Below are 25,930 nucleotides of genomic sequence, written 5' to 3'. Positions count from 1 at the left end.
ATGCCACGTGTCCAGGATGGAGCGCCAGTCTGTTCCATCGTCCACTCATGTCGCTCAGCCCAGCCGCTCCAGTCTGTGTGGCTCACAGGCGCCACTGAGCTCCGGCATCTTGCCTGGCAGGGGCCAGGTGCCCATCCATACAGGCCTCTCTCCATCTCTCTTTTCTCCCCTTCCCAGACAGGCAAGGGGACCCCTGTTTTCACCACTGCCAGTCAGGACATCTCAAAGGAAATACCCGATTTTGAAGGCAGACTTGCAGATAATAACAAACAAGAACAATACCTCCCTTGTCTCCATACCTAAGGGGCTGGGCAGAATGATAGAGATTCCAAAACTCTAAAAAAAAGGAAAAAGATGGGGCCTTCCCGTCAGCCCTCACGCCTAGTGGTACTCAGAGTGACTATCGGGGAGAGTCAGTATGGGTGATTGTGTTTGTGCTGTCAAAAAGGTCCTTTTGCCCTCAGGTCCGAGCAGGCTGACCAGGGCTGAGCGAGACCTGGAATTCGTTCTGAGGCCGGCTCAGCTCTCTGCTTGCAGCTCCTGAGGATGGAGAAGTTCCACAAACAGTAAAGATGCAAAATGGGATGTCAGAGGGGGCTCAGGGGACCTCTCAGGGTGATGACTCGGGAGAAGGGGCTCCTGTTACATCTTGCTGTCGTGAGTATCCGGGCTGCTTCTTATCCATTTCTCGTTCGTGAAGTGGCCTGGCCCACAGTGCGGTGGCCATATCAGGGTGTTTTGAAAGCTGAGGAGGAGGCAATGTGGGTGAGTTAACATGAAAGTCCCATGGCCTGTGGGCTTTTGTTCTACAGTCAGTTTCTAGGGTTTCTAGAAACAAAGCATGATGAGAGAAAAGCTGTGTCAGCTGGACAATAATGAGTTGGGCCTTTAGAGGACCCCTTGTCTCCTTGGGGAGCTGTGGCGAGGGCAAAGAAGGTCTTCTTCCTCTGGGGGCGAGGGTGCACTGCAGGGACCACACACACGCACAGTCACGCAGCCTTGGGTGGACGGACTGAGGGTTTCCAGGAGGGAGGGAGGGTGGAGCTAGACCAAGGCCAAACATGCAGGCTCTGAGGTGACCGTGTCTGGGCAGTTTGTGGTTAAGACCCTGGTACCTTGGAACCGGAGCTGCACTCAGTGTAGTCTTAGGGCCATGCTCCTGGAAAGGGCACTAGGCTGTCTGTGTCTCTGTGCTCAGTCTGTGGACCAGAGAGTAACACTGACCGTAGCAGGCACTCCCCTGGAACGTGGTGAGGACGGGTGGACTCACTGCTCGCGGTGGCTGCAAAGTGTCGTCCCGAGGAAGAGCTCTGTGCGCTGTGGTGCTGAGAGTGGGGAGGGACACATGCTGGAGCCCCAGCTCCAGCTTTGACCTCTGCCGGCCCCTCTGAGGAATCTAGTCACTTTTCTGCCAAAGGGACCTGAAGGGCAACCTGTATGATAGGGTCGCTTGGGAAATTTTCAACAACAGTGTTGGGTGTGGGTTGGTGGCAATGCCATCAGATAAGTTGCTATGGGAGATATTTTAAGCATCAACTCTTCCTATCCTGCCCCCTTGCCCCTCAACACCAATGGTTCTCATCCTTTTTTTGGACCACAGCCCCTTCGGGAAATGGGTCCTTTTGCCCAAACAGCGTATATCCACATATCTGTAGCATTCTGTACTTTACTTCAGGGATGTGCGGATTAGAAGCCTTGTTGCAGACTTGCAGGCTCAAAGACTTAGAGGCTTTCCTGCTGCCCGACTTCCCCCTCCGAGGCCACACCTCCAATACTCCAAGGGGCAGAGGGACCTGCTTTTCTCCATCGCATTTGAAGTTTACTGCTCAGAAAAATGTGGCAGGCGTCACTATCACTCTCAAGGCCCTGGACATATAAAAGGAGCCCCATGAGTCACGTGTTCCCTAGAAACAAGAATATCAGTAATAACAAGGAGGGCAGCTGACTTTTCGGGGCACTTAACTATGTTCCGCACACAGTGCTAAGCTCTTTTTGTGCATGATCTCATGAGGATACTGCCATGATCCCCATTTTACAGATATGAAGCTAAGGCACAGAGAGGTCAAGTAACTTGTCCAAGGTCACACAGGTTGTCAGTTAAGGTTTAAATGCACCAGAACCCTCAGTATATTTTTGGCCACCTGGGGACATCACATTCTATCCCCTTTCTTAGTGTTCTGAGCACTCACCCTAATAAAGGCACCCTAGACTTGAGTGGGTACCAATTCTAGACATACTGAGTCTCAATCCTGGGCCAATTTTCTCTCCAAAATGAACCTGCCTGGGCAGCAATGCCGAAAGATGGTGAAACAGGCCTGGTTTGTGCATGAATTAGGAAAGAAAATCATCTTCCTATACCCCACGGGCATCTTTGAGCCAAAGATAACTACAGAACATTCTGGAAATACCTCTGCTCAAACCACAGTGCTGCAAAAGGTGCGTACTAGAATGGGGGAGGTAGGGGTACAGACCAAATACCTGGTCCTGCCTCCCAGGAAGAAAAAACACGCTTCCTCATGAAACTCACAATGCGACCAGAGGCTGAAAGACATATCGGGGCGGGATGGAAGAAGGGAGTGCTTGCTCTACCGGAAGAAGGGGTGAGAGTGGGCAGGAGGGACAGGGCCACCTGCAGGAGGACTGAGTAACCTTCCTGAGGGCGGGAGGAAAGGAGAGAGCTAGGAAGACTAGAGGGGAGGCGGGCTCAGAGGGAGCAGCGGGAATTGGTTCAGGCTGTGAGACAGGGCAGCCCCCCTGGACTTCCCAGGCTGCCCTCTGGGCTGCAGGCAGGAAGGCTGAGTGTCTTACACCAGCCCCACCTCCCGAAGCTCTCTCCGCAGCTGCTGGACTGGACACAAAAGTGTGAGGGACTGAGACACCGTCTCTGCTGATTCGTACCCAGCTCTGCTCCCTGTTGCCAAGAAGCCACACAGGGCAGAGAAACCGGGTTGGGGGCCTCCTTGGCTGTCTGCATTGCCCAGGTAAGTGAGTATTCATGTGTGAGCCAGAATTGAGCCAGGTCTGAAGGTGGTGGGCAGGGGAGAAGAAGGGAGGTGGCGGCCCTGCAGCGCACTGGGTACCATCTATGCAAAGAAAGAGGGGGCTGGGGCCAGGAGCTGGAGCAAGCCCTGAGGCCAGGTTTCTGCAGCGCATCACATCCACGGGTAAATCGGGTGTGCCAGGGCTGCACCTGGACGGCAAGTGTGGAGGAAAGTCCAGGGAAGGACTGCGCGCTGCCCGCCTCTGGGGTCAGCGCATCTGGAAAGCAGAGGGGCTAGCTGCACCATGGCATCAGGGTTCCTCTTCCAGACACGGAATATTCGTGTCAGCTTGCCAGAAAACCCCCGCCTGAGCCCCTGCCTTCCTCTCGGTCTTCTTGGTGGTCAAGAGAGCACCTTTGGCCACTGCAGGAAGAAGCGAGCAGGGGGACGTGGCTGAAGGCAGGGAGGGGTTTCCCATCTGGAAGGCAGCCCCCTGTCAGCAGTGAGTTAGCAGAGGGCTGGGTGCTGCCCTGAGGAGGCTCACTTCTGGCCCGGAGGATGGGGATGAGACGTGTGTTGTGTAGAAGAGGGGACATGTGCCAGAGGCAGGGTGGGGAGTAGGTGGGATGCAGTCTGTGAAACACTTCCCATGAACCTGCACGGCACATTGCCCCACAGAAAGAAAGAATCCCAGTGCTGTGCCCCCCCCCGCCCCCCCCCCACACACAGACAGCTACTCTCTAAGAACCACTGAAAATACATCCAACCTGGTTTCCTGCCAAGAGGTATGTCAGCTCAACTCTAACACATTACAGGGACAGAGCAGGATGGTCAGAGGGAGGGAGTGGCCCCTGGGCTTTGGGCACAAAGGGACAGGAGAGGCTGGACCCCAGTCATCACTGCCCTGTGTCCTCCCTTCGTCTGTGGCTTCTGTGTCCAAGGAGAGAGTGAGGATTCCTCCCCTTAGCTGCACCTCCACACACATTCACAGTACCTGGGCTTATGATCAGGCAAGAGCTGGGAGAAGGGCAGCTTGATGGCACAGGGGCTGATAAATCAGGACATGACCTTACTGTGTGAACCTCGAGCACCAAACTGCGAGGAGCGTCCACCTAGACACCGCCCAGAGGAGCGAGCCGCTCAAGTAACAGTGCCGCAGTCACTGAGTGCCAGGCGTGTGTGTGCAGGAGCATCCCACAGACGGTACAGAAGGGGCAGTATCTCCATCCTGCAGATGAAGAGGACCAGGCTCAGAGATGTTTGTTGCCACAGGCATACGATTTTAACCATTTGCTCCACATCTGTCCAACAAATGAATCTGTCTTGCTGAGAAAGGATGGAACGCCTCCGCCCTGAAGGGGAGTGCAGAGCTGATCCCTCTGAGAAGTGGTGGAAGGTGGGCGGAGGAGAAGCTCAGCAGCTTTCGGAAAGTAAACACTCAATGACTCATACTCCTGACCGCCCCGGGCAACAGTCTCTGCAATCTGGCCTCTCTCTCCTGCTGAGGGCAATCTGGGTCAACAGGGGCAGGGAGGAGCCCAGCCACAAGGCCCTGTAGCCAAGGTACCTTGGCCCAGAAAACACAAGGGGCTTTGATGCATCAGAAAGCAGGGGCTCTCCCCCTAGGATGCTGTGGCCATTCTTGGGCGGGGCCCAGACTCCAGGCAGGGCCTCCATGGGGAGGCCACAGCTGGGAGGCAGGACAGCTCCTTGAAGGCAGAAACCCCAGGGCTGCTGCCTATGAGTTGTATGACCTTGGGCAGGTAAGTAATCTCTTGAAGCCTCAGTTTATGAAATGGAAAGGTTACTCTAACAGAAACAGTGTCTATCTTAAAGGTTGCTGGGAGGAATAAGGAAAGTCATGCTTGTGAAGTACTCAGGATATTGTCTGGCTCATAACATTTGCCCAGAAAATGGAACTGCTAGTACTACTGATCTCTGGGATTCTCAGAAGGTTCCCTCTAGACCAAACTCAGCCCTTGGGTTAGAAATTGCTCCTCCCCCTCCTTCCCTCCCCCAGCCCCACAGAGACCCTCAGTAGCCTGCCTCTCACTCCAGGCAACCCCTGTAAAACTCATACAAACCATCCTTATTAGCCAACCCCAGCAGGTCTTTGTGTCTTCAAGCTAAAATAAAATCAATCAGAAAATGCATCTCAAAGGCTGCCTTGTCGTGCCTTGCTGTCAGAACCCTAACTCCACACTTTTCAAGTTGGGGTATAGGTACCCCTGGGATAAATGTGGGTGTGCCAGGAATCTATGAGGCCGCAGGCTAAATATAACACGCTGGGGGAAAGTTAAAACATTTAAACCGAAGCTAACTTAAAACACTCTTTTCATGTTAAAATAAACAGGACATAGAATGCGCATTCCCATGAATGTTTAAGATGAAGCAGTATTTCAGGGGTAGTTCAGGCTTCAGTGGGCAACCCTTTCTCCCTGGTTGCTTGCGTTTTACCCTGCCCACCAGCAAGGGAGGCTTTGCTACAAAGGCCTGAGAAGCCCCACTCAGGCAGGGAGGGGCAGCTGGGTTTCTTCTTGGGAACACCGTAGTGTCTTCCTGACTCACCCCCATGCTCCCAGGAGCTGGTCTGTGTCCTTGGAAGAGGTGGCCCACACAGCCCAGTGTCTGGGAGGCAGCCTCTCTGCCACTATCAAAACACGGTGGGCTTGTTCTCCTGGCAGGAACAGCAAGAGCCAGCCTGGTTTTCAGCTTTCTGCCTGGGCCGAAGGTTTAAGAGGTCCAAGAACAACCAGACCTTGCTTTCTGCCCTCTCATCTATTCTTCCTCAGCTCACAGAGAACCCACCTGGCTAGCAGTTGGTGTTTGAGCCCCAGGGTGGGACAGAGCACAGATGCTACTCAGCAAATGCTCACAATGGCCATCCTGACAGCACTGTCTCCTGGGGCTTCCGGCAAGGGGGACCTCCAAAGGATTAAGGGTGACTGGGGAGTTTTCACCAGGGCCCAGGTCCTCCTTCACCTATGAGGGACCAACAGTGTGGCTGGTGCAGCTTCCAGCTGCACACAGACCTGTACTGAGAACTCAGTCCCTGTGGCCGTGAAGGTGGCTAAGTCTGTTCTTTGTGATCTTCCTTTTTGCAGGTTTCCTGAGCCAAGTGAAGGTCTGTCTTGGAGAAGCAGGAGTAGAAGGGGCTGCACGTAATGGCGCAGGGGGGCCCCCAGGATGGGTGGGGAGACTCATCCCTCTGCAGCTTGACTGGGGAGGCTTATGACCCCGGAAGGCTGAGCCTCAACTTGGAGAGTGAGGATGAGGCCCCTGGAAAGGCAGGAGACCAAGGGGCCACTGGTGACCCTGATCAGCAGGCCCGACCCAGGGGTAGCTCCCAAGTGACCAAGGACAATCCTGACTTGCTCTGGCAGCATCCAGCCCGCAGGAAGGAAGAGAAATTCTCTGGCTCCTTTAGTACCTCAGGCGTGGGGAAGAAACCCATGGCACTGCCGGGGAAGAAGGCCAGTGGGGAAAGAGATGTGTCAAAGATCACCCCAACCGGGGCCTCCCCCAGAGCAAGCACGAGTCCCAGCACCCTCCCCAGGGGCCTCTCCCGCAAGTGGTTCAGTGAGACGCAACCTCCTAGGGCCTCATTACCTGCTGGTGATGAGGGAGACTCAAGGACAAATCTGGACGCCACCCTGGGGGTCCCATCCAACTTCCTTGGTTCTGCAAGGCACTTCCGTGCACAGAAGGAGGGAGACGAGTCCCCAGACAGCTCCTCTGCGGGGGTGTGTGTCCCCAAAGCAGGGGGCAGTTGGGACCTCTCCACGCAAGAGACACACACACCAGCCCAGGAGTCGGCTACCCAGTCCCGCCTGGCAGCGGGGGAGGCTCTGGCCAAAGCGTGGAAGGGCTCTAAGGACCCGAACCCGGCGGGCTCCGAGGAGGGCAGGCAAGGGGAGGCGCGTCCCTACAAGTGCCTGCTGGGCGGGAGGGCCGTCCAGAAGTTGACGGGCGCTAAGCCTTACGCGTGTGAGCTGTGCGGGAAGGCGTACTCCCACCGGGCCACGCTCCAGCAGCACCAGCGCCTGCACACGGGTGAGCGGCCCTACCGGTGCCCCTTCTGCGACAAGACCTACACCTGGTCCTCCGATCACCGCAAGCACATCCGCACGCACACGGGCGAGAAACCCTACCCGTGCCCGGACTGCGGGAAGGCCTTCGTGCGCTCCTCGGACCTGCGCAAACACCAGCGCAACATGCACAGCAACGACAAGCCCTTCCCGTGCGCCGAGTGCGGCCTGACCTTCAACAAGCCGCTGTCGCTGCTGCGCCACCAGCGCACGCACCTGGGCGAGAAGCCCTTCCGCTGCCCCACCTGCGACCGGGAGTTCGCCGTGGCCAGCCGGATGATGGAGCACCAGCGCGTGCACTCCGGCGAGCGGCCCTTCCCCTGCCCCACCTGCGGCAAGTGCTTCACCAAATCCTCCAACCTGCTGGAGCATCAGACGCTGCACACCGGCCAGAGGCCCTTCAAGTGCGCCGACTGCGGCGTGGCCTTCGCGCAGCCCTCGCGCCTGGCGCGCCACCAGCGCATCCACACCGGCGAGCGGCCCTTCCCTTGCGCGCAGTGTGGCCAGGCCTTCGCGCGCTCCTCCACCCTGAAGCGGCACCAACAGATCCACTCCGGAGAGAAGGGCTTCCTCTGTGCCGAGTGCGGCCGGGCCTTTCGCGTGGCCTCAGAGCTGGCCCAGCACATTCGGGTGCACAACGGCGAGAGGCCCTACCAGTGCGCCGACTGCGGCCAGGCCTTCACCCGGTCCAACCACCTCCGACGACACCGACTCAAGCACCACAGCTGCAAGGAGCCCACCACCCCCTCCTCCGACGATGAGTGAGGGCGCCCTCGGCTGGCCCTCAGGGAGGGCGAAGAAGACACGGCCGACCTCGGATGCGGTGGCAAAAAAGACTAGCCGCCTCCTGCCCTCAAAACCATCTGCAAATACCGAGAAACCATCGGGGCTCATCCTTTTCTGAGAAAGGTGCTTTTCTGTTTAAACGTGAATAAAGACCAGAAGCTTGGTCTCCTTGAGGGAATCCTCCAAAGGAAAAAAGCATACCTGTGGGGATGGGAGAGTTAACCGAAGAGCTTTGTGTAATAAAGTTTTATTAAAGTTTAAAGGAGATAGAGAAAGCTTCTGATATAGGCATCAGAAGGGGGGCAGAAAGAGTACCCCCTTGCTAGTGTTAGCAGTGGAGTTATATACTCTCCAATGAATCAAAAGAATGTCTGGAGGTTGTAAAGACCTCACCAGACCTACTCCCATAATTCACGTTTTAAGGTAACAGGATTAGCCAGGAGGTTTAATCCAGAGACTGTCCTCAGGCAGGATACATTATTGTTATATAATCCCAAGGAAAGTAGAGGGAAAAAAAGTTTGTCTTTTCTTCCTCCTTGAGAATTCCAGACCCCTCTCTCCTTAGGGACCCCTAGAATTCTTATCAACCTGCCTAGGAAATGACTCTCTCAAAACCCCGGCAGATGGCTCAGCCTTTCAGTTTCCTAACAGATGACTTTACCCTGGGCAATGTCTTTATGAGTCGTGGCTTTGAATTAGAGAAGGCCTTTATCTTAGAGGGGCTTCCCTGGTGGCTCAGACTTTTAAAGAATCTGCCCACAATGTGGGAGACCTGGTTCCATCCCGGGGTCCCCAAGATCCCCTGGAGAAAGGAATGGCAACCCACTCCAGTATTCTTGCCTGGAGAATCCCATGAACAGAGGAGCCTGGCAGGCTGCAATCCATGGGGTCTCAAAGAGTTGGACACGACTGAGCAACTAAAACATACTCTTTATCTTAGAGAGAGGGGTGTTTCTGTTCTGTTTTGTCGTTGTTATTCAGTGGCTAAGTCGTGTCATACTCTTTGCATCCTATGGACTGCAGCAGGCAAGGCCTCCCTGTCTCTCACTAACTCCCTGGAGTTTGCCCAAGTTCATGTCCATTGAATCGGTGATGCTTTCCAATCTTCTTATCCTCTGCTGCCCTCTTCTCCTTTTGCCTTCAATGTCTTATGATTAGGGACCAGTTATCCTAGAAATCCACAACAGCCTTAGCATCTGGAAAAGAAGTCTGCCCTCTCACAGTGGAGCTTAGTACCTGGAGCTAACCCCCAAGTCTTACCCACAAAATTTCACATGTGCTTCCTCTCTGGACACCTCTCTTCTTGTTTCCACCCTGGAGCTTCAGTCACATTTACAGAGGAATCTGCCCATTTATAGAGATATATACAAAATTTCTCCATATGAGCCTGCCCATGGTTCAGGGAAACTTTAAGGTTCATTTAAACTTACTGGGATCATGAGTTCCAATTTGAAGTACATAAAATAAAGCACCCCTTGCCCAAATGCCAATCAGCTTGTGTTTCACCATCATTAAAACCAGGTTTGAAAAACTATCTGACTCACAGCTGTTCTCTAACAAGGTTAGAGTCATGTAAATTGAAATTTACATGACTAATAGCAAATCTTAAAGGTTACTGAGCCATCGATTTTGGAATAGTAATTAGCTCTGGACCTCAACTGGGAGGAATCCATAATGTCAGAGAGTTCATTGATGCATGGGGGCTGATAACACTTTTGATCTTGCCAAAGTTAAAGATACTTCACAGAAAAGGTACTGTACTCCCCTTTTGAGGACATTTTTAGTATATTCCTAAAATCATCCCCAAAGTCGGCCAAATCTGAATTTCTCTTGTCCTTCACTTGATTTGGACCCAGGAGTGACTGCTAAATAGTCACTCATGCTTGACACATGGGGGCCAACTGGAAGTGACATATGTTGTCAGACCTTGTTTGACCAAGATGTCTTAGAGCTCTGACTGTATGCCTGGAGGTTTTGTGCATGGATTCCCTTAGGTACATCTGCATGTCCAAACGGCATAGTTAGCTGGTTCTGGGTCTGTACGAGAGCTGGTGATTGGGTTCCTAGTCCATCTCCATATTTACCAGTGATGTGATCTTGAATTGAGCCTCTGTGTCTGAAATGGCAAAGTAGAAATGATAATCCTGGGGTAACGAAAGTGAACTTCATCCTCCCAGGAGAAGGATGCAAAGGTGTTAGACTGGTAGAGAAGTCATAAGAACCAGCCATAACCTGGTGACTCTGAACAGAATAGAGTCTAGTATTTGTTGTTGTTTTTGTTGTTTTCTGTGTAATCAGTGAAATATTTGAAAACTGAAGTTACTATTTCTTTTCTTTGTATTCTTTTTAAGATGGTTGGTAGTAGAGTTATTTTCTCCTAATTAAAATTTCTTAAGGTGGTTGTTCCCCAAACCAGTTCTTAGAATGGCTGTATAGAAATCACCTAGGATGTTTGTTAAATGTACACACTTGCTGAATCCTAGCCTTGAATATTGACACAGGTCTGTAATGCATCTTATAATCTAATTTATAAAGCTTCCCTTGTGTTCCAGTGCACAGCTAAGTTGGGACCACTACTGGTATAATTAATATATTGGTGATGCTCAAATTTTATTTAGTAAACAGATAATAGAGGAATAAGAAGTGGGTGATATGGATGAGAGCATGGTAGAACTGGACTAAAAATAGGCACAAACTACTAGGACATCTCCGGACTTGGCCATGGTGGACTCAAACTAGCAAGCAGGTTTTGAGGTATTCCATAATTTCATTTCTGAGATGAGATGATGCAACAGCTAGGTATGGCTTCCAGATGGTTTCCCTTTGCGGGAGGGAGTGAGTTAACAGGCCGACTAGATAGGATTGTTCTTTGTACTTTTGGAGCTCTATACTGTGTTTCTATAGGAGTATATAGAGTACTGAATATTATATAATATATTTCACTAATCTTCAGCGCCTATTACCTGGGCTACCCTTGTGGGTCAGACAGTAAAAAATTTGCCTCCTATGCAGGAGACCCAGCTTCAATCCCTGGGTCAGGAAGAAGAAAGAAGTCACTTTTTTTTTTTTTTTTAAAGAAAGTTGTCCCAGTCTTTTCTCACATCAGCTGCAGGGGTCATGTTGAGTAGGTATTGTAGGGAGAAGCAATCCTGTTGCCATAGTTACAGGACCATTCCATGGTACACAGTAGAAGGCAGCAATATGTGGAGTGGATGACAGAAAAATCAACCAGCTACAAGCTGGCTTGGCACACATCCTGCCCAATAGCCTGCCTTCCAAATTAGAGGCAGTTGAATCCTCTATTTGCAGAAGAATCAGTGCTAAAATACTGGTTATTCTTGCTCAGATTGCTGCCCTCGAGTGATGTGAGCTATTTTCTAGCTTTCTATATATCCCCTGCACCTCATATCTTATTTCCCTAATATTTAATTTGAAGTTGGAGCAGGGCCCTCTTTGTGATGGAGGAAATTTAAAGCTTCTCTCTAGAATAGCCCCTGTTGCCACCATTTAGTTTGCGAAAGTTAGCTTGGATATGCCTAGTAAAAATGTTCATTTATAAGTTTTCAATTAATAAAAAATTCTCCTGTATTTACCAGAGTCTACAGCCAACATGATCCTTTGGATAAGATCCTTTGGATAATAATGATAAGAGTTGGCACTGACTTTTTACTTAGTGTGCCAAGAACTCTTTTGAGTGTTTCTTATGTGTTAACTATTTCATTTTTAAACTAAACCTATTTCCCCATTCTATTTTCAAGATGAAGAAATCAAGAGACAGGAAAGTTATATTGCCCAAGATATTATAGCTAGAAAGTAGCATAATAATGATTTGGCATCCTGGCTCCAGAGACTGTGTTCTTAACCACAGAGCTAACTGCTTGCTTCGTATAGAGGACTGTCCTGAAATTCTTGATGACATGCATTTTCAAAATGGATGATCATAAATTCAAAAGAAGAAAAAGGTTGAAGCACAGCATAGCAGGGACCATGGTGTGACTCAGTGAGGAAGACCTGTGAATTACTTAAGAATGGGTCTGGGAGTGCCTTGATTGGCAGCTGTTAATCATTAAGTTCTTGGAAAAGCTGTCAGTAAGCTGGCCAGAGGGAAGGAATTGGGTTTAAAGGAATGATGGTTCCTTGAAGACCTACCATTACTCCATCTCACTGAGGAAAGAAACATTCTGTGCCCTTACTGGACACAGAAAAATACGCCAGCAATGAATCTTGGCATTCAACATTTACATGACATTTAATAAACCAAATGCATGCATACTGAACAGCTATATTACCCCTGATCCAAACACAATAGACCACCCAGGATTTCCAACTGGCCCTTAAAAAACCTCACTTGGAAGGAAATGTTGTGTAAAGCATCAATTAATTGCTAGAATACTCAAGCAGATGTCATCACTAGCCTCAAAACTAGACCCTGAACTGCAAACTCAATGACCCATGAAAATATTGCCAAAGAGAGAATGACTCAATGTTTCATCAAACCAGGAAAGAGCATCTTTTTAAAGTTGAGAGGGAAGCTCATTTTTGATATGAATTGTCCTCTTTCCATTCTGCATATACCATGCCAGTACAATGAATATTTTTCCAGTATGGCTGGACAGTCATTTAAATCTTTCTCCTCCTTGTTTTCTCCTTCTCAGTCAAATTGGCTCTGAGTTTCACTGTCTTAGGAGTGTCAGGCACTCGGTAGATTGGTTCAGTGAATGAAGGAGTATCTGTAAAACATAAGCTGTGATTAGAATTTAAAGAGAAACAGGAGGAAAGCAAGGATATTATCTGATAGTTCAGATGATATCAAGGACAAGTGGGGATAATAGGTTAAATGAGGAGATGTCTGAAATTTCGGAGGTGGAGTCAATTAGGCTTGTTGACAGGATAATAATAGCTAGTATTCACTTAGTGAACAGTTTTTAGGGGTCAGACACTACATTCATTTTCCAAATTAATCCTTACCACAATCTGTTATGAGGACCCTGGAGAAATATCCCCATGTGAGATGTGAAACAGTTTTCCTGTCCAGGAAAGCAGGTGAGATTAATAGAGCTTAGTTATTGTCTGTTATTGTTAAGCAGAGTTACTAAATCACTAGCGTCCAGGTACCCCTTCCAAGAAATAGGTTACATACCTGTGACAAGGAGGATGTACAGAATATGTGCCTTTGGGTTTAGAAATCATGCTTGCTTCATTTTTATTTTCCATAATTGTGGCATTTTAAGAAATACACTCACATAAGTGTCCCTCAATGAGTGAATTGGTAATGAACGTGTGGTTTATCCATACAACAGAATATTATTTCAGCTGTGACAGTGAAGGAAATCCTGCTTTTTTCAACAGCATAGATGGACATGTGGAGAACCTTATGCTAAGTGAGGTAAGTCAGAGAGAGAGAGATAAACACTGTATGATATCCTTATATGCAGAATCTAAAAACTTGAGCTCAAAGAAACAGAGAGTAGAGCAGTGATTACAGGGGACTAAGGGAGAATTAAGTCTCTTGATGAAAGTGAAAGAGGAGAGTGAAAAAGTTGGCTTAAAGCTCAACATTCAGAAAATGAAATCATGGCATCCGATCCCATCACTTCATGGCAAATAGATGGGGAAACAGTGGAAACAGTGTCAGACTTTATGTTTTGGGGCTCCAAAATCACTGCAGATGGTGACTGCAGCCATGAAATTAAAAGACGCTTACTCCTTGGAAGAAAAGTTATGACCAACCTAGATAGCATATTCAAAAGTAGAGACGTTACTTTGCTGACTAAGGTCTGTCTAGTCAAGGCTATGGTTTTTCCAGTAGTCATGTATGGATGTGAGAGTTGGACTGTGAAGAAGGCTGAGCGCCGAAGAATTGATGCTTTTGAAGTGTGGCGTTGGAGAAGACTCTTGAGAGTCCCTTGGACTGCAAGGAGATCCAACCAGTCCATTCTGAAGGAGATCAGCCCTGGGATTTCTTTGGAAGGAATGATGCTAAAGCGGAAACTCCAGTACTTTGGCCACCTCATGCGAAGAGTTGACTCATTGGAAAAGACTTTGATGCTGGGAGGGATTGGGGGCAGGAGGAGAAGGGGACAACAGAGGATGAGATGGCTGGATGGCATCACTGACTTGATGCACATGAGTTTGGGTGAACTCCGGGAGTTGGTGATGGACAGGGAGACCTGGCGTGCTGCAATTCAGTTCAGTTCAGTTCAGTGGCTCAGTCGTGTCTGACTCTTTGCGACCCCATGAATCGCAGCACGCCAGGCCTCCCTGTCCATCACCATCTCCCGGAGTTCACTCAGACCCACATCCATTGAGTCCATGATGCCATCCATCCATCTCATCCTCAGTCATCCCCTTCTCCTCCTGCCCCCAATCCCTCCCAGCATCAGAGTCTTTTCCAATGAGTCAACTCTTCTCATGAGGTGGCCAAAGTACTAGAGTTTCAGCTTCAGCATCATTCCTTCCAAAGAAATCCCAGGGCTGATCTCCTTCAGAATGGACTGGTTGGACCTCCTTGCAGTCCAAGGGACTCTCAAGAGTCTTCTCCAACACCACAGTTCAAAAGCATCAATTCTTTGGCGCTCAGCCTTCTTCACAGTCCAACTCTCACATCCATACATGACCACAGGAAAAACCATAGCCTTGACTAGACGGACCTTAGTCGGCAAAGTAATGTCTCTGCTTTTGAATATACTATCTAGGTTGGTCATAACTTGGGGTCGCAAAGAGTCAAACACGACTGAGCAACTGAACTGAACTTAAGGGAGAATTGGAGAGATGTTGGTCAAATGTACAGACTTTCGGCTATAAGATGAATGAGGTCTGAGAATCTAATGTAAAACATGATGACTATAGTTGACAATGCTATGTAGTATAATTGGAATATGCTGAGAGTAGTATTGAATGTTTTCACCCAAAAGAAAAATAAATATGTGAGGTGAAGTGTAGTTAAAGTCGCTTAGTTGTTTCCGACTCTTTGTGACTCCATGGGCTACACATGGAATTCTCCAGGCCAGAATACTGGAGTGGATAGCTGTTCCCTTCTCCAGGGGATCTTCACAACCCAGGGATTGAACCCAGGTCTCCCACACTGCAGGCGGATTCTTTACCAGCTGAGCCACCAGGGAAGCCCATGTGAGGTGATGTCTATGTTAATTAACCAGATGAGGGGAATCCTTTTATAATGTATGCAAATATTAAATCACCACAATGTACACTGTAAGTTTCTTATAATTTTATATGTCAATTATACCTTGATAAAGCTAAAGTTTAAGAAATGAATGTAGAATGTTTTACTAAAGAATTTGCCCCAAGTCTTGGCCATTCCTCCCTTCAAGAAGTTCAGTTCAGTTCAGTCGCTCAGTTGTGTCCGACTCTTTGCGACCCCATGGACTGCAGCACGCCGGGCCTCCCTATCCATCATCAACTCCTGGTGTTTACCCAAACTCATATCCATTAAGTTGGTGATGCCATCCAACCATCTCATCCTCTGTCATCCCCTTCCTTCCACCCTCCATCTTTCCCAGCATCAGGGTCCTTTCCAATGAGTCAGCTCTTCGCATCAGGTGGCCAAAGTATTGGAATTTCAACTTCAGCATCAAAGTAGAGGCTAGTGTTTCCTCCTTTGTGTGGGTGAGACTCAGTGACTCAGTTTTGGTGAATAGAATAAAGCAGAAATGTTAGTGCACAGTTTCTGAGGCTGCATCACAAAGGGCCCTCTGGCTTCTATAACCCTCTCTCTTCTCTCTCTGTCTCTCCATCTCTCTCTCTCTCTCGAGCCCGTGTGTCCAGGGACAGAACTCTTCTACTAATAGCTACATCGATGAGTTAGTAGGGCATCCTCTAGACCAGTTGAGATAGTTCAGATGACTGCAGAGCTGCGTACTGCTTGACTGAAACCTCAGGAGAGATCTGAAGCCAGAACCCTCTAGCTAAGCAGCTCCCAAATCCCTGACTCTTGGAAACTGTGTGAAATAATCAGTGCTTGAGACATTACTTTGCCAACAAAGGTCCATCTAGTCAAGGCTATGGTATTTCCTGTGGTCATGTATGGATGTGAGGGTTGGACTGTGAAGAAGGCTGAGTGCTGAAGAATTGATGCTTTTGAACTGTGGTACTGGAGAAGACTCTTGAGAGTCCCTTGGACTGCAAGGAGGTCCAACCAGTCCATTCTGAAGGAGATCAGCCCTGGGATTTCTTTGGAAGGTATGATGCTGAAGCTGAAACTCCAGTACTTTGGCCACCTCATGTGAAGAGTTGACTCACTGGAAAAGAGTCTGATGCTGGGAGGGATTGAGGGCAGGAGGAGAAGGGGATGACCAAGGATGAGATGTCTGGATGGCATCACGGACTCGATGGACGTGAGTCTGAGTGAACTCAGGGAGTTGGTGATGGACAGGGAGGCCTGGCGTGCTGCAATTCATGGGGTTGCAAAGAGTCGGACACGACTGAGCGACTGGACTGAACTGAACTGTGCTGTTTTAAGATGCTAAGTTTTCTTAGGGAATTTGTCACAAACAATAGATCACAGCAATAAGTCAGAACCAATAGAAAACAACTTGCCCCTAGTGAGTAAGAGGGCTGTCACTAGATGTCACCATGAGCCCTGATTTCTGCGCTAAGGAAATGGACAGAGGGGCTGGAAAGCATCTCTGTTTCCCGTCACACCTCCCCGCAGTGGCCGCTGTTCAAGTTGGCACAAATTCAGCTGGTGTCACAGCTGAGCCACTGAATCACTGTTCATCTCTGTCACAAACTCCACGGCCAAGTGAGCTGTCCTAATTCTAGGGCCGAGCAAGAGGGACCCTCTGGGAAGGGGGCAGAGCATTGTGCATGATCTGTGGATACCAGCACTGTGTCTGAAGGAGAATGCTGAGAAAAAAACCCTTTTTCTTACCCTCCTTTCTGGAATCCTGCAATTCCTAATCCATGGAGATAAATGGATCAGTGCATGATCTTCCTCAGAACGGGGGGAAAATCTAGAATTCTCTAGCGTGTAGAGCACAACCCTCTAAAGGAAATATTATTAGCCCCATTTTGCAAATAAGGAAGCAAAGGAGTGGGAAGATTGAGCAACACATTCAAGGTCACAAAGTTGGTAAGCACAGAACCGGAACCCAAGTCAAATTTGCGGAGCTGCCTTGCCTCCACCTTTCAGTGGGCGAGGGTGTGGGAACCAAGGCTTAGCCCTAGGTTTCTCCCTGGGCTCACTGGATACTCAGGGTTCCTTCCACTGTAACCGCTGGATCTTATGCCTACTGTCTTTATTTCTCTATTCCTTTATTTTTAAAATGTTTTTTTATTGTGGTAAAAGTCACATCGTATAAAACATACTGTTTTATCCATTTGTAACTGTCCATTTCAGTGGCACGAAGTGCATTCACATTTTTGCGCAACTCTCACCATCATCCATCTCTCAATTTTTTCACTTTCCTAAGTAGAAATTCTCCCACTTCCCTGCCCTAGGCTTTCTGTAAGTCCCGCAGTGGGCCTTTTCCCGTATCTCTTTCTCACTCCTCACTTTCAAACCCCTATCTCCAGTGAATAAGGGGGTCAATGAGGAAGGGGAGTTTAATAAGATGATGATGTAGGCACATTTGGGAGGCAACTGAAGCCCCTGTTGGCACACCCTCAGCTCATGTTTCTGGGAGGAAAGTATCCTGAAACTTACCGATACCTAAAGCCTTTCGGGCTTGTGGCTGCATCATCCCCGTCTGTCCTTATAGTCACAATGTTGCCTCCTTTTTGGACACTTGCGTTCTTCCTCTCTTTATAAGGACACTGTAATGGCATTCAGGGCCCACATGGATAATCCAGGAAATCTCCCCATCTCCAAATCCTTAATCACACATGCGAAGATCCTTTTCCCTCAGAAGCTAACATCTTCAAGTTCCATGTGGTACCTTTTTTGTTGTTTAGTCGCTAAGTCATGTCGACACTTTTTGCCCCCAGGCTCCTCTGTCCATGGTATTTCCCAGGCAGGAATACTAGAGCTTGTTGCCATTTCCTTCTGCAGGGTATCTTTCTGATCCAGGCATAGAACCCACATCTCCTGCGTTATCAGGTGGATTCTTTACCACTGAGCTACCTGGGAAGCCCAGTGATATCTTTCAGTTCAGTTCAGTCGCTCAGTCGTGTCCGACTCTTTGCGACCCCATGAATCGCAGAACCCCAGGCCTCCCTGTTCATCACCATCTCCTGGAGTTCACCCAGACTCACGTCCATCGAGTCCGTGATGCCATCCAGCCATCTCATCCTCGGTCGTCCCCTTCTCCTCCTGCCCCCAATCCCTTCCAGCATCAGACTCTTTTCCAATGAGTCAACTCTTCACATGAGGTGGCCAAAGTACTGGAGTTTCAGCTTCAGCATCATTCCTTCCAAAGAAATCCCAGGGTTGATCTCCTTTAGAATGGACTGGTTGGATCTCCTTGCAGTCCAAGGGACTCTCAAGAGTCTTCTCCAACGCCACACTTCAAAAGCATCAATTCTTCGGCGCTCAGCCTTCTTCACAGTCCAACTCTCACATCCATACATGACCACAGGAAAAACCAGAGCCTTGACTAGACGGACCTTAGTCGGCAAAGTAACGTCTCTGCTTTTGAATATACTATCTAGGTTGGTCATAACTTCTTCCAAGGAGTAAGTGTCTTTTAATTTCATGGCTGCAGTTACCATCTGCAGTGATTTTGGAGCCCCCCAAAATAAAGTCTGACACTGTTTCCCCATCTATTTCCCATGAAGTGATGGGACCAGACGCCATGATCTTCGTTTTCTGATCTTCATTGGCTTTCTAATCTTTCATGATCTTCGTTGGCTTTAAGCCAACTTTTTCACTCTCCTCTTTCACTCTCATCAAGAGGCTTTTTAGCTCCTCTTCACTTTCTGCCATAAGGGTGGTGTCATCTGCATATCTGAGGTGATTGATATTTCTCCCGGCAATCTTGAATCCAGCTTGTGTTTCTTCCAGCCCAGCATTTCTCATGATGTACTCTGCATAGAAGTTAAATAAGCAGGGTGACAATGTACAGCCTTGACGTACTCCTTTTCCTATTTGGAACCAGTCTGTTTTTCCACGTCCAGTTCTAACTGTTGCTTCCTGATCTTCATACAGATTTCTCAAGAGGCAGGTTAGGTGGTCTGGTATTCCCATCTCTTTCAGAATTTTCCACAGTTTATTGTGGTATCTTTAAATGGCCATTATTCAGCTTACTACACTAATGTACAACAAACCTCTAATGTATCAGAGGTCAGAGGTCTTACAACTATGAACTTAACATAGTTTTTTGTTTTGGCTGTGCTGGCTTTTCTTTGCGGCATATGGGCTCTTTGTTGCAGTGAACAGACTCACTAGTTGTGGGGTGCAGGCGTAGTTTCCTGACCAGGAATTGACCCTACATCTCCTGCTATTGGAAGGCAGATTCTTAACCACTCTGCCACCAGGGAAGTTTCCACAACTATGAACATTAAGTGATAAACACTTTTTGCATTTAAGATAGCTAAAAGCTCAGCAGACGTATACTTTTCTTATCACTTAAACAAAGAAATTTTGGAACTACAGAAAGCCTTGGACTACGCTTTGCTTCTCAGTCGTGTCAGACTCTGTGACCCTGTGGACTGTAGCCAGCCAGATTCCTCTGTCCCTGGGGATTCTGCAGGCAAAAATACTGGCATGGGTTGCCATGCCCTCCTCCAGGGGATCTTCCCCACCCAGGTCTCCTGCTTTGCAGGCAGATTCTTTTCCCTGAGCCACCAGGGAAGCCCCCACAGAGAAGCTTCTGCTGCTGCTGCTGCTGAGTCGCTTCAGTCGTGTCCGACTCTGTATGACCCCATAGACAACAGTCCACCAGGCTCCCCCGTCCCTGGGATTCTCTAGGGAATAACACGGGAGTGGGTTGCCATTTCCTTCTCCAATGCATGAAAGTGAAAAGTGAAAGTGACGTCGTTCCGTCGTGTCCGACTCTTAGCGACCCCACAGACTGCAGCTTAGAGATCACTTATTTTGCAGGTTCAGAAGCTGCAGATTACTCAGCTTTCAGTGGCAGTCCAGAGCTCTTTTCATTTTACCAGAGCCTCTTCTTTTGTTTTTGTGTGAAGTTTGATTTCTAATCTTTAAATTCATTAATATTCATAACTTTAGCTCTATTAATTTCAGCGGTTATGATAGATTTAAATAAAATACTTGAAATAGATATCAGAACATTTTTACATTTTCTTTTTATACTAACATTGCTTTAATTTTAGAATTGCTTCTAATTCTCAATCTATACCTTTTTCTGCCTTCTAAGAGCCATTCACAATTCCCATTTCCATCGCAATGAAATGATCTACCTAAGCTTTCAAGTTATTCCATCACTATTATTCCTTATTTTACCATGTTTTCTACCTTCATCACTTAATATCTAGGCAAAAATATTTTCAAGTTTAGCACCAAATTGTATGAATTCTCCTTCCATCAAAATTTAAAATATCTTAAAACACACACCATGTGAAAGAGATTGCTGCCAATATAATCACATACAAAAGAAAGCATTTATTAGAGCCATATTAAGGATGATGCTTTTGTAATGATACACCAGCCCTGAAGAAAAGTGGGAAAGAACTAAAGATAAAACCGGAGTAATGAGTCTGGAAGTCAGTCCCTAAATCTCTTTTTGTTTTTTACTTGGAGGCTAATTACTTTACAATATTGTGGTGGTTTTTGCCATACACTGACATGAAACAGACATGGGTGTACATGTGTCCCCCCCATCTCAAAACTCCCTCCCACCTTCCTCCCCATCCCATCCCTCTGGGTTGTACCAGTACACCAGCTTTGAGTGCCCTGTTTCATGTATCAAAGTTGGACTGGTCATCTATTTCACAATCTTTTAAAGCACTTCTGAACCTTTTCTTGAATCAGACTCTTGGAGAATCCAAAGAAAGCTATGGATCCTATCTAAATAAAAAACCCACAGTACTGATGTTTTGTGTTAAGATTTCAGAGAGTCACAGACTTTGTAAAGCCCATCAGTTCGCCCAGAATTAAGAATGTCTGTTAAATTCCTCTTCCAAATGTGTGTCCAGCACCAAAACCCAGGGCATTGAGACATTTACAATAGCAAAGGCCTACAACAGACTTACAAAGTAAGCCTTATCAAAGACAATCTTTTAGCAGATTTTAAAAAAGGAGAATCAAATGGAAGATGGCTGAGGTAAGTCATACTCCAAAGGGATAAACAGATTTCTTTGAATACTGAAATGAATTTATTACTAATGTGATAAATTAGTCATGTTCTCTCATAAAGGTAACAATTATTCTTGTAATGTGTAAAATGGTATATGTAGTTTGAAAAAGGCACTAGTTCACCTACCTAAAGTATTGTCATAGCTTTTAAGAAAAACAATATTTTTTTTGGAAAAAAAAATGCAATTATTGACAAAGCTAAACCAAATTATTGTACTCTAGGCGAGAGGGTATCTTTGCATCCCAGACTGCATGCAAACCTGTCCAGGGGTTACAACTATGGAAAATGCCACTAAGGACTAGTCCTTCAAGGACCACACAGAGCACCAAATTGTGAAAAGAGCCAAGGCTTCTTGATAAGGAGTCTGCCAACCGAAAATTTCATTTATTTCTGTCATTAAAAGCAGTATTATCTGCACCCGTAAATACCTACTTCTTTATTCCTGCTAGAAATGGCTGTAGGATTTCTAAGTGGGGAAAAAAAAAACACCCACATTCTTAGATTTATTTTAAGCCATCATGAGGATGCAGGGTCTGAGAAAAAAAACCTGGACTAAGTTAATGACTATATTAGAAAACTTGCTACGTTAGCTCTTTTTAAAAATTTACTATTTATTTTTTATTTTCAGCTGCCCTTGGTCTTTGCTGCTGTGCACAGGCTTTCTCTAGTTGTGGTGCTCAGGCTTCTGTCTGTGGTGGCTTCTCCTGTTGCGAAGCTCAGACCACAGAACACGCAGGCTCAGCAGTTGTGGCGCACAGGCTCTGTGGCGTGTAGGCACCCGGAGCATCTTCTGACTACCATGCTACCTCTGCACCCAACTTGAGGTTCCGGTCCTTTGATCTTACATATTTCCTAAGCAGCTTTTCTAAACAGATATAGCTTCATTTTAGTTTTTAAACATTCTAGGGGGAGAAAAAAGAGATGCTTTATCCATAGAATTAGTTAAATTTACTCAAGGAATTACAAAGATATTTGTTTTTCTAAACAGTTAAATAGTCTTTAATTCTGAAAAGGGTTAGTGCAATAATTGCCTGATTTTAGTCAAGAGGGTACTGTGAGCTTCCTTTAACTACCACTTCCAAAATACACGGCTATACAGAGACAGAGGAACTATTAATATAGCAAGGGAAAAAAATCAAAATATACTCAAAAGCAAGATAAAAATCCTCATGGACCATAACTGAATAAAAATAAAATGCAGCAGCTGGGGCTAAAGGTATACCCTTGTTGGGTTCTGGGTCAGAGAATCAGCAGAAGTTGGCCGGGTGTATGATTTTCAAAGTGTAAGTGAAATAAAAATGGGGTTGATTTGGGAGAACATGAGATCACAGCCTGTGAGATGGCTTATGTAAAACTGTAGACCTAGAATAGTAGAAGCAGATACAGTCACTAAGCCAGGATATGATCCAGATAGGGGAAAATTAATAATCTAGAGAACAGGAAAAAAATCATGATGAGAAATACTAAGCACGGGCTCTTTGAAAACACTAAGCAGAGAGACAGCGCTAGCAAGACAGACCAAGGGAAAAGGAAGGAGAGCACACAAATTTTAGAAATGAAGGAGAAGGCAAGATGACGTCTCAGTAGGAAATTTAAAAACTAGACTAGAATAGCGCTGCAAATCTGAAACTAGTATAACATTATAAACCAACTATACTTCAGCTGAAAACAAAATTCCAGAAGAGAAAGTCAGTGGGTTTGATGAGTTCTGTAAGAGCCATTTGATATCAGAGAACATAGGAATTTACGAACCTAATTTCAACAAAAGTCTGTACATAATTGGTGGTTGGGATTAAAAATTCACAGTGTTGAAAATTCTGCCAGTGATATAGCCTTTTCTTTTCCAGTTGGTCCTATTGTCATTATGACTTAGGCTTTCAGCTGTGTAGCAAAATTAAAACCAACTGTTATATATGAACATAAAAACTAGACTAGAATAAATATTTCAAAAAATTTACTTGCCATATATTTAAAAACTGAAGTGAAATGGAAAATTTGCTAGAAGAATGTAAGTCATCAAAATGGCCTCAAGAAAATGAAAACTTAAAATAATAACCACTTACATTTAATATATTATTTCAAGTCTTTTTTTTTTATTTCAAGTCTTTCTTTCCCTCAAACTAAAGAAAAGGCCTTAGGCTTATGTGGTTTTACATTAAATTGACTAAATATGCAAAGAATATAGAATTATTTTCTAATATAAGCCACCTGAGAGAATAAAAGAAAGAAGGTGATTTTTATACCAAGACTGGATTAGGATAATACAAAGAAAGGGAAGTGTGGCCAAATCTCACAAAAACAAATTCAAAAATTCTAAATAAATATCAGAAAATCAAATCTAGCATGAAAACAGAAAATCCAAACAGCAAGAAACCAACAATGAAACAAACACATTTTGACTGGAAAGGTTTTTATCCCTCTAAATGGTGTTTCCACATAAAAAGTTTTATTGAAGTAATTGACCACATTACTTAAAAAGAAGTATAGGATCATCTCAGAAGATGTGATAGAAAATATAGTCAATAAAATTCACTAGAAATTCATGATAAAAGCTACAAAATAGACAAATACTCTTTTAGGGCCCCTTGAAAACAGAGCTTCAGACAAGGACTGAAGTATTAAGCACTTTATTTGGGAGGTGATTCCAGGCAATAGCAGTGAGGTCATCAGTTCATTTCAGTTCAGTTCAGTCGCACAGTCGTGTCCGACTCTTTGCAACCCCATGAATCACAGCACGCCAGGCCTCCCTCTCCAACACCAACTCCCAGAGTTCACTCAGACTCACATCCATCGAGTCAGTGATGCCATCCAGCCATCTCATCATCTGTCGTCCCCTTCTCCTCCTGCCCCCAATCCCTCCCAGCATCAGAGTCTTTTCCAATGAGTCAACTCTTCGCATTAGGTGGCCAAAGTACTGGAGTTTCAGCTTCAGCATCATTCCTTCCAAAGAAATCCCAGGGCTGATCTCCTTCAGAATGGACTGGTTGGTTCTCCTTGCAGTCCAAGGGACTCTCAAGAGTCTTCTCCAACACCACAGTTCAAAAGCATCAATTCTTCGGTGCTCAGCCTTCTTCACAGTCCAACTCTCACATCCATACATGACCACAGGAAATACCATAGCCTTGACTAGACAGACCTTAGTCGGCAAAGTAATGTCTCTGCTTTTGAATATACTATCTAGGTTGGTCATAACTTTTCTTCCAAGGAGTAAGTGTCTTTTAATTTCATGGCTGCAGTCACCATCTACAGTGATTTTGGAGCCCCTAAAAATAAAGTCTGACACTGTTTCTACTGTTTCCCCATCTATTTCCCATGAAGTGATGGGACCAGATGCCATGATCTTCGTTTTCTGAATGTTGAGCTTTAAGCCAACTTTTTCACTCTCCTCTTTCACTTTCATCAAGAGGCTTTTTAGTTCCTCTTCACTTTCTGCCATAAGGGTGGTGTCATCTGCATATCTGAGGTGATTGATATTTCTCCCGGCCATCTTGATTCCAGCTTGTGTTTCTTCCAGCCCAGCGTTTCTCATGATGTACTCTGCATAGAAGTTAAATAAGCAGGGTGACAATGTACAGCCTTGACGTGCTCCTTTTCCTATTTGGAACCAGTCTGTTGTTCCATGTCCAGTTCTAACTGTTGCTTCCTGACCTGCATATAGATTTCTCAAGAGGCAGGTTAGGTGGTCTGGTATTCCCATCTCTTTCAGAATTTTCCACAGTTTATTGTGATCTACATAGTCAAAGGCTTTGGCATAGTCAATAAAGCAGAAATAGATGTTTTTCTGGAACTCTCTTGCTTTTTTGATGATCCAGCGGATGTTGGCAATTTGATCTCTGGTTCCTCTGCTTTTCCTAAAACCAGCTTGAACATCAGGAAGTTCACGGTTCACGTATTGCTGAAGCCTGGCCTGGAGAATTTTGAGCATTACTTTACTAGCGTGTGAGATGAGTGCAATTGTGCGGTAGCATTCTTTGGCATTGCCTTTCTTTGGGATTGGAATGAAAACTGACATTTTCCAGTCCTGTGGCCACTGCTGAGTTTTCCAAATTTGCTGGCATATTGAGTGCAGCACTTTCACAGCATCATCTTTCAGGATTTGAAATAGCTCCTCTGGAATTCCATCACTTCCACTAGCTTTGTTCATAGTGATGCTTTCTAAGGCCCGCTTGACTTCACATTCCAGGATGTCTGGCTCTAGATGAGTGATCACACCATTGTGATTATCCAGGTCTTGCAGATCTTTTTTGTACGGTTCTTATGTGTATTCTTGCCATCTCTTCTTAATATCTTCTGCTTCTGTTAGGTCCATACCATTTCTGTCCTTTATCGAGCCCATCTTTGCATGAAATGTTCCCTTCATATCTCTAATTTTCTTAAAGAGATCTCTAGTCTTTCCCATTCTGTTGTTTTCCTCTATTTCTTTGCATTGATCACTGAGGAAGACGTTCTTATCTCTTCTTGCTATTCTTTGGAACTCTGCATTCAGATGCTTATATCTTTCCTTTCTCCTTTGCTTTTCGCTTCTCTTCTTTTCACAGCTATTTGCAAGCCCTCCCCAGAGAGCCATTTTGTTTTTTTTGCATTTCTTTTCCATGGGGATGGTCTTGATCTCTGTCTCCTGTACAATGTCACGAACCTCATTCCATGGTTCATCAGGCACTCTATCTATCAGATCTAGACCCTTAAATCTATTTCTCACTTCCACTGTATAATCATAAGGGATTTGATTTAGGTCATACCTGAATGGTCTAGAGGTTTTCCCTACTTTCTTCAATTTGAGTCTGAATTTGGCAATAAGGAGTTCATGATCTGAGCCACAGTCAGCTCCTGGTCTTGTTTTTACTGACTGTATAGAGCG

The 25,930-nt window shown here is 46.3% G+C and overlaps 1 protein-coding gene across 1 annotated transcript; it reads left to right on the top strand.

Annotated features, from left to right (window-relative positions):
• Window positions 1-6,145: 6,145 nt before the first annotated feature.
• Window positions 6,146-7,834, top strand: ZNF648 (zinc finger protein 648). The gene has a single exon (XM_069544453.1). It carries the CDS (start codon window positions 6,146-6,148, stop codon window positions 7,832-7,834), a length of 1,689 nt encoding a protein of 562 aa, XP_069400554.1.
• Window positions 7,835-25,930: the final 18,096 nt, after the last annotated feature.

This window comes from Ovis canadensis, chromosome 12 (assembly GCF_042477335.2).
Source record: "Ovis canadensis isolate MfBH-ARS-UI-01 breed Bighorn chromosome 12, ARS-UI_OviCan_v2, whole genome shotgun sequence".
Taxonomy (NCBI): domain Eukaryota; kingdom Metazoa; phylum Chordata; class Mammalia; order Artiodactyla; family Bovidae; genus Ovis; species Ovis canadensis.
The sequence above is the reverse complement of the archived record's forward strand: the minus strand, read 5'-3'. Positions and strand labels throughout refer to the sequence as shown.

Bases quoted from the DNA above. Each gene is read 5' to 3' on its own strand.
- ZNF648 (XM_069544453.1), top strand. From the start codon at position 6,146: ATGGCGCAGGGGGGCCCCCAGGATGGGTGGGGAGACTCATCCCTCTGC.